Source organism: Pelmatolapia mariae, linkage group LG22 (assembly GCF_036321145.2).
Source record: "Pelmatolapia mariae isolate MD_Pm_ZW linkage group LG22, Pm_UMD_F_2, whole genome shotgun sequence".
Classification (NCBI taxonomy): Eukaryota; Metazoa; Chordata; class Actinopteri; order Cichliformes; family Cichlidae; genus Pelmatolapia; species Pelmatolapia mariae.
The window spans coordinates 9623531-9632793 of NC_086245.2; the positions used below are offsets into that span (position 1 = coordinate 9623531).

General features: G+C 39.6%; 2 protein-coding genes across 2 annotated transcripts; one reads left to right on the plus strand and one right to left on the minus strand.

The window, feature by feature from the left end:
- Positions 1 to 1971: 1971 nt before the first annotated feature.
- On the minus strand, positions 1972 to 2901 carry LOC135933648 (apolipoprotein A-I-like). The gene is made up of 3 exons (XM_065471774.1): positions 2868 to 2901; positions 2633 to 2783; positions 1972 to 2539 (listed from the first exon to the last, which is right to left on the minus strand). The coding sequence occupies exons 1-3, from the start codon at positions 2899 to 2901 to the stop codon at positions 1972 to 1974; spliced, it is 753 nt and encodes a 250-aa protein (XP_065327846.1).
- A 4633-nt stretch (positions 2902 to 7534) lies between these two features.
- LOC135933803 (apolipoprotein A-IV-like) lies at positions 7535 to 8396 on the plus strand. Its single transcript, XM_065472001.1, has 3 exons — positions 7535 to 7574; positions 7671 to 7824; positions 7946 to 8396. The coding sequence occupies exons 1-3, from the start codon at positions 7535 to 7537 to the stop codon at positions 8394 to 8396; spliced, it is 645 nt and encodes a 214-aa protein (XP_065328073.1).
- The last annotated feature ends 867 nt before the right edge of the window (positions 8397 to 9263 follow it).

The window sequence follows — 9263 nt, forward strand, 5'->3', positions numbered from 1 at the left end:
CTCAGGGAGAACATGGAAACTCCACACAGACATCCCACGCTGGATTCAAACCCAGGACTTTCTTGTTGTGAGGCAGCAATGCTGATCACCGTGCCACGTATAAACAGAATCTACCACGCCAAGTTTTCTAACTTTTGTCAGTGTAACTAAGCTTGCCAATCAGTACTGTAGTATGGGTATGTACTGAATCAGTATCCCACATTTTGATTGATTCTAGTTTCCAGATGTCCACAAATGCATCACAAGAAACATGTGGCTCAAAGAGATGATCAATCGATTTCTACTGTACAGCTGAAACTGTTTGTGGCTGTGCATTAATAGTTCCAATAGAAAAAGAGGAATACACAAGTGCAATGAACATACCACAGAAGTTCAGAAAGAAACGTCAGCTTCCATTCATGTTTATAGTAAGTTGAAGAACTTTAATTAATTACAGCTTATTTGTCATATTCAAATGGCAAATCTATAACATGCAGTTTTAATATTTAATGTCAAAAGTTCAAAAGCATGGTAACATGCCCCTCATTGACCCACACAAACTCTTTGCCTTATATTTATTGTAGTTTGTTGGCATCACGTCTCCTACTCTGCACCATTAGGATCCAACGACAATTTAACTTTAACTTTGATATCATAAACTATTAGAAACTGAAAGTAAATATATCCTATGGTGGAAAATAGATCAGAATTAGCCCCTCTTAGTCTGCCTTACAATGTCCTAAAAAGAAGACAAAACCCACAAATCAATAAGAGGCAGCATTATGGTGAAAATCTGGAGCCTTTTAGTTGGTTTCCAGTGCGGTGTGCCTCATCGGTGATCTTTGGCTATGACAGCAGGCAGACATTTAAATGTTCTGTTACATCTTTTTGGGAAAAACGATCATTAGAGTTAATCACTTTCTAACAAATTGAAAGTAAAACAGAACTTTTGAATGAAATCTTTCACATATATCATTTTGTGCTCGGAGTACAACAGAGTGAGCTGCTTGAATAACTCTGTTTCATTTGCTTCAATCTCTCTATGCGTCATTTGAAATGTTTATCAGTAGTTCGTCTTGAGATGGAGACTTTGCTCCTTTGTCTTATCAGGTTGTTGTGAGGGAACAGCCAAAGGACATTTCTCTGTTAAGATATTTTCTCCCGCATTTTAGATCCATAAACCAGAAGTACATCCCAGAGGCTGTTTGTCACAACAGCAATATTTTTAGATGTATTTAATAAAAGAAGTTGGAGACAGGTAGTAAACTAATGGAAAAGTAAATAGAACAAGTGGAAGTATAAATAATAGGTATAGATGCTTCCATTTGAGACATGAGAGATGCAGAATGGTTTAATTGGTATGAAAATAGTGATCCTTCAGGATTATCAGCCTATAGAACATAAACATCATGAGGAATTACACTCCTCCAGTGACATTTAAAGCTTAACATGTATACCAGTACATATATGAGTGCCACTGAAGCTTGGTATTTACTTATTAGTTATTGACCTTGGGGTACCTATTTACTGCTACTACTAATCTGAAGGTGAGCGATACATTATGCTATTTTAGATGGAGGGTGTCAAACTTGTGGCCCACCAAAAGGTCCTTTGCAAAGTGTGAAAATTCCAGAGAAGTATTTTAACTATTCACAATACTCTAAGTTTAAAGGTTTGTTGTGCTGTGTAAGATGTAATTACAGACTGAATGTGGAAAAAACAAGATCATAAAACTAAAGTGAGTTTGACCCCCCCTCATTCCCACCCTCTGACTGGTAAGATCAATGTGCAGCTTCTGTTTACGAGTAAAGCTTTTCAGAAGTTAAACATGCTCGGTGAAAAACTGACACACCTTTAATAATAATTAAGACGCTGAAAATGCAGAAATTCTGGATTTTTATTTCATAAAATAAGCAGGAGTGAAATTGAAATAAATATTTGGTTTGTGATACAGAGAAAGCGCTTAAGGCTTAAGACTAAGACAGAGTCCATTTACTGGGCGATCTTGGTGAAGGTTTTCCACAGGGCGTTCAGCTGAGTCTGCAGGTCCTGAGCGCTGGAGTCCAGCCGTTCCCTCAGCTCGTCTCCATAGGGAGCCAACCTCTGCTGGATCTCCTGGGTTTTCTGAGCCACCTGGGCCTCAAAGCTCTGGGTCAGGGGCATCATGTTCCTCTGAAACTCCTCCAGGCTCTGCTCCATCTTCTGTTTCATCTTCTCGGTGTAGGGAACCATCTGGGCCTGCAGCTGGCTCATGCTCTGCTCCAGCTGCTCCTTCAGCTCCTGGCTCTTCTGCTGCAGGACGGCCTTCATGGGCTCTGGGTCCATGGCCTGAGCGTAGGCTTCAGCTCCACTCTTCAGCTCATCCACCTTGGTCTGGATCTTCGCCATCATCTCCTCTGCGTTGGTGCCCATAGCAGCCAGGTCTTTCTCCAGGCGAGCCTTCAGCTGCTCGGCCTCCTGGGAGAACTGAGTCATGAAGTTCTGGGTCAAAGGAGCCACCTGAGTGTGCAGCGTAGCGACGTATTGATTCACGGTGTCGGCGCTCTGAGAGATCTTGGTGCTGATACACACAGAAACAGGAAGTTATTAAACTGAAAACATACAATATATGTACATATTTTGTACTTTTCAGACTCCTCATACTGACTCTTACTTCACTTCCTCTCCCAGCTGGGACTCTCTGATCTGCTTCAGGGACTCCTCAGCGGTTTGTGTCGCCTTTGCAACATAATCCCAAAAGGCATCTTTCACCACTTCCAGGTTGGACTTGGGAGGCTCCGGCCACAGGATGTTGGCGTTGCAAACTGTGGATGAAAGCAGACGGTTAATTTGACCAGCTGTGATTTAAAATGGGTTCAACTTTTAATTTGAAGGGAAGGTTTACTCACCGGAGAAAAGAGCGAGAACGATGAGCGTCTTCATGATTGAAGTTGATGCTGTTGGATGAAGAGAACAGATGCTTAGTTTAAAGCTGGATTTAGTGGTTGATTTAAGAATATATAGTTTGTAATAAGATCTTTTACCTTACAGATGCAGCTTGTCTCTTCTTCACTCTCTGATGGTTTGTGCTGTGCAGACGACCGCTCGCGGGCTTTATAGTCACGCTGAAGGTTAAAGTCCTCCTCTGGTTGCCCCGCTGGACAGTTTCTTGTCACTGTTGTGACTCCACGTCACAATCTTAGTGTTTCCATATCTTATGATACAGGCTTACTGGAATCTGGCTTGGTTAGAGTAGTTTTTCTTTAGGTTTGAACATCCTAAACAGAATCAGGTGCAGCAGAAAACAACTTGTGAAAGTTTTTTTTTTTAGGAGAAACACAAGAGAACCAGGTTGCCTCTCCTGTAATTTCCATTTGAGGCTGGCTAGAAATCCTCCATAGACCACCATGTTTAAATCTTTATTTGTAGTGATGAAATAAAGACGAGACTGGTACAAAAATTGTTTTGGGGTCTCTTTGGTTGGTTTACACCTTTATAACAACTGTATGGTCTTTCTTTTATTTTTATTATTCATCTATTTGGATTTTATTAAAGGCTTAGAGTAAAGGGAGTGGCCGCTTTGACTGACAGGTGCGCCAACACAAGCAGCTGTTGACCTCACCTCCACTGATATGAGTCACTGAACTGCACCTATTTACCGTTTTTGTTCTGCTCGTGGCTTCTGAGACTATTTAAATGGAAATTCGGGACAAATAACCCGGCCTTAGACTTAAAGTTACATGTGAAATAGAAACAAACTGACATAAACCAAGTGAAAAGTCTATAAAAATGGTTGGACGCTAACTGAACCCAAACTTTAACCCCTGATGGATTTTCAGAGGTTAAGAAGTCTTCTGTTGCCCTAATTAGTAGACGCCTACTACTATTTGTGCTGATCGGTGTGTTACAGTTTATCGGGTTTTTAACCAAGCTCTCCAAACTCTTCATCCTTTCCTCCAAATATCTGCTCATCTGATCTCAGAAACCAACAAGCAAACTCTCTGACACTTTGTTAATGAATTTAAACCTAACTAAATGAATATAACATACTTCATATACCACAAATCCAGGAATTATGAACTATTAATGTTTCTTCAAGTTATTTTTGTACCATTTTCTGGACCTTTGCACCTGATCTTGCACATGAATGGTTTCTGTTTTTATATACAGTCTATGGCTTTTTAATGGATCAACAGATACTTTATTGATCCCACAATTACTATGCTACAGCAGCAGAATAAAGAATAAAAATATGCACACAGTGAGGGCTTTATACTGTGAGAGAAATTAAAGAAATATTTACATATACAGTATGTGAAGTTAGTGAAAGAATAATAAAAGCAAGTGTTAGAGTGAATTGTTAATGTTTGTCATTTCTATACTTGCCAACTCTGATGAAAGGGATTCCACTGTCCTTCCCCCCAGATTCTCGAGGTTCTGGTTGGGGGGGCTGTAATGTTTTATTGCAGATACATCCTATCTGGAAGATCTGCTTCTTTTGATGTAAGCTTCCTGTGTTTACGACCCTTTGGTCAGCAGGAGGTCTCACACACACACACACACACACACACATTCCTACTTACATATAGAAGTTCACACATATACATACAATGCCTTAGAACCATGTGGGCGTTGCTTGCTGTGTTTTGTGTGAACTGTCTCTCAATAAAAGGCAGCGAGAGGAGGCCATCGTTGGGGTCATTCGTGATGAGCTAAGATACCAACGAGGCCTCCCTTGCGCAAGTAATCGATCGAACGCTGTTGCCTTGTTTTTCTTTCATGGGAATAAGTCCTGGATACAGCGGGGTCTGAGTTTAGACCCAACAGCAAGACTCTTTGCCCACACAGGTATACAACTACGAAGGTTTCCAGGATTTGTAACGTGATTGGACGGCATGTCTCAGAGAACATAACCCAGCCCTAACCCCGTACACGCTGCCCTCATAGTTCCACCTCACCCTTCCCAAATACGTAGCCTTACACTTAACATCTGTACGGCTACACAATTTTAATTCTGTAAATTATTAGAAACTGAATGAAAATCTTTTTTAGTCTACCAACTTCCACATGCTTGTTTCAGTTGCTTCAAGGTCTTTTTTCATATATATATGTATATATGTATATATATATACATATATACATATATATATATATATATATATGTACATCATTTGAAAACAGCGTGGTGTTTATCAGCAGTTTGTCCTGAGAGGAAGACTTTAGCTTCTCTTATCAGTTTGTTGAGAGGGAACAGCCAAAGGACGTTCTTTAGTGAAGATAATTTTCAGATCAGAGGGCACCAAGTCTGACTCACACTTTACTGACCTAAAAAAACCCAACCTCTGATAGCCATAAAAGTTCATATGATTAAAGTTAAAAACGTTTAAGCAAAAAAGAATAATTAATTTTTGTTCTGTGAATCTGAAGTTTCAGTGGCATAAATAATAAAAAAAAATAAAAAAAACTGGATGTCACAACAGTTTCAAATAGCAATTATCATTTGATCTAATCAGCTGACATTTCTTACTCTGAGTGATGAGATTACTTTGTGACGCACGCTGTTTGCACTGCAGTAAAACAAATTACATCTACTGTTTCTCACTTTAAAAATTAAAACAGTGCTTAAAGTGGGTTTTTTTCTTCAACCTTTATTGAGACTCTGTGATGAAGTGAATCTGTAAAACCAGATGGGTCAGCTACATATGTACAATAGAGAAATGGTAGAAACTCGACTGTTTACATGGACAACTTGATTATTAATGTGAAAAATTCTAGTTTTCTCTCACTAGATGGAGCTGCCAGCTGGAGGGAAACCTCAGAGGTTTGTGGATGGATAGAGCAGCAAAAAGAAGAAGAAAAAGAAGAAGCAAACAATTAAAATTAAGTTAAAATAAAGATAGCATTAAGGCTTTAACAATAATTATAATATGTTTTAAATAAAAATATTTAGGGAAATATTTAACTGCTCTTTTAATCTACTACTGTAAATAAATCAATTTAAAAAATGAAAAACTTTCTTAAAGTTGCCAGTACTTAGCTGGACATTTAGATTAACTTGATTTTTCTAATTTAGGAGTACAAAATGAATTAGTTCCACACAAATATTTGCCAGTTGTTAGAAATTAAATTATTCTAAGTACAGTGCATTCGCAGTGAAAGAGTTCCCTTAACATGACTGTATGAAGTATGTAAACTGTACTTGGGTTTTTTTTTGTTTTTTGTTTTTTTTAAGGAAACAAGTTTGCATAACTTTTTAAAGTAGGGGAAACTTCCTGATTTTTCAGTGCAGTAGAATAGCTGTTGCAGGACTGGAAATCACTGGGAGAGGAAGATGAAGACGATGGTGACGATGCTAGTTTGGCTTATGGAAATATGTTAAAAAACCAACACAATATGTGGTTCCAACATCCCCTCAGAGGATGAATTGAAAGAAACATTAATTTTAAATTACCTGCCTGTCAGAGTCTTTGTACTTGTGATTTATGTGTTTTAATGCTTAGTTTTACTTTCTTTACTGTCCTGCCTTCTTTGCTCTGAAGTGTTTCCCCTTTTCTTCTCCCCCCTCTCTACATCTCACTGTTGTCTCTGTGAGTTAATTGTTGACCTTTCATTATTAATTTATTATATATTAATTTTGAGGGTTTGCTCCTCATGGTCTCATCTATGTTTTTACCTTCCTCCTTTGTTATTTTCCTTTTCTCTAATTCTACCCTATTACACATTTTGTTGTGTTGTATCTAAATGTATTTCTTCTCTCTTCGTTTCGTATGTTTTATTAGTGATTATGTAAGTATTAGCCTTTGTTGTTCAGCCCCTGCCTGCCTTTCGTTGTCAATTCTGCATGTTAGGTCTGTTTTTTTAAATTAAAGAATTGTGTGATACTTGCTTTTATTGTCTAGTTACGGCCCCAGCAGGCGATCTGCAGCATTGCCTTTAGTGGAAGTGTTGTCCTCTCTCTTTTCAGCACCAGTTTGCTTCCTTTGGTGTCTTTAGAGCATCAAAGTTTTGATTTCAACCAGTCTTGGAGTTTTTTGGTGATAATAGTGTCCCTGCTGTTTTTAGTTTGTTAAATGAAAGAGTTAATAAAAACCTTTTTGTGCACAAGGAAAAAGGAGTTTCCATTCAGTGCCAACCCACAGATGTTTGTATGCAAAAAACAGAAAGCCTCACAGAGTTGATCAGATCAAAAAACATGATGTAAAATTGAATTAAAGTTCTGAACATGTGTGAATTTGTAATTTAGATTTCCAAAATAAACACCAACATGTCAGTCGTGTCAGGCAGTGAGAGAGGTCAGATGCTGCTCTGAAAGATGTGTCCAGTGACACTGTTAGCACTTCTGTGATGTGGAAACAGCCGTGACAGCGCAGCACTCAGCGCTGGACTTTACTCCTGATTCCTCCACACGACCGGCTGCCTATATATACTGAGTCCTGACAGCACACACAGCATTCAGCGGATAGACTGAACAGAAGGTGCACCAGGTAGGACAGCAGTGAGATTTGTTGCCTTCTGTGACAAAAATCACAACAAACTGTTAATTTTACTGAGTTTCTTTACAGGTGCCGTGTCAGACATGAAGGTCCTCGTGGTTCTCGTGCTCGCCGTTTTCACTGGTGGGAGACTTCTCATCCATTATCTTTGATCAAGAAGTATTCATGATATTCACAAACAACAGTGAATAAGAAATGCTTTTGCCTCATTTCTTATAGCTGGCTGCAATGCCAACGTCACATGGCGCGACCAGCCCAAACAGAAGGCTGAAATGGTGAAAGATGCTTTCTGGGACTACATTGCAAAGGTAACCGCCACCGCTGAGGAGTCCCTGAAGAAGATCAGAGAATCTGAGCTGGGACAGGAAATGAAGTAAGAGTCCTACAGTGCTTGAAAAGCTTGGATTTTGTGTTTCAAGTGGCTTTAGTTTATATTGGCAGAAAAAACTTGAACATGAAGAAGTTTTAATTCAAAGTTCTGCTTATCTCTGCAGCACCTTCATTGCAACAAGCACTGATGCCATCAACACAGTCACCAACACCCTGCACACTCAAGTGGCTCCTCTGGCCCAAGACTTCATGTCTAAGTTCTCCCAGGAGGCAGAGAAGCTGAAGACCCAAATGGAGACGGATCTGGAAGCCGTGAGGGCCCGACTGCAGCCCTACACCGAGGAGCTGGTGGCCAAGGTGGAGGAGCTGAAGAAAGACACGGCCTCCTACGCTGAGGACCCAGAGGCCCTGAAGGCTGCCCTGCAGCAGAAGAGCCAGGAGCTGAAGATGCAGTTGGAGCAGAAAGTGAACCGGCTGCAGGCTCAGATGGTGCCATACACAGAGGAGATAAAGGAGAAGATGCAGGAGAGCCTGGAGGAGTTTCAGAGGAACTTTGAGGCCCAGATGACCCAGATAAGCCAGAAAATCAGCGGACTGATCCACGGGCGTGCTTAAAACTGACCCTGTAAATGGACTAGAATAAAAACTAGGTGTCAGATATTTTCTGCTGCCTTGTCATCAGTGATTGCTGCTAAGTCAGGGTGGATTTTCATGTCTACATAGAAAACATAATACCTCATGTTCCTGATTTTATACCTGTGAAAAAGCCTCTCAGGGCTCTTGGCTTACATGTTACATTTTACCTCTAAAAGTGTTATCTGACAAACAACAATAAACACATTCAAGGAATTTTTGGTCTCTTCTTTGTGTTAGAAAGAGAAAATACATGTAATGTTTAAAAAAAATGTGCAAATGAAGTCAACACGTTTAAGCACGGTCACCTTTACGTGTCTAACAAAATCTCACAAACACAGACCGAGCAATACTGCAGAGGAAAAACAATCAAACGTTTAAATGATGAGCAGAAAAATCATCACCATCAGGTAACAAAATGCACTCAGCTGCCTCTTTTTTAAAATTTACTGCCTCACTTGATCTGGTAGCCAGTGTTATCTGACTTTACATAGGTTTTGCTACTAGTTATCTCTGTGATAACTTTGATCTTCTGTTCGGCTCTTTCAGTGTGTATTCTGTTCAGGAAAGGTTAAGACAGATACAGCTGTTAATTCTGCTCATAGCAGTTCAACAGAAACAAGAAAGCTGCCCTGTATTTGTGTGTAAAACATCAAAAAGAACAATATTGCAGCAAACATTACAGATGTTTTTTTCTTTTTTAAAAATTGCAGATTCTCCATAAACTATTGGGTACTTTTAAGTAGAATCAGTATGCAGGGAACCAAAGGACACAGGTGGGCAAAGTCAACCACAATGAAGAATGAGACACGAAGACAAGACAAAGGAAGACAACACAGTTTCTAAAAA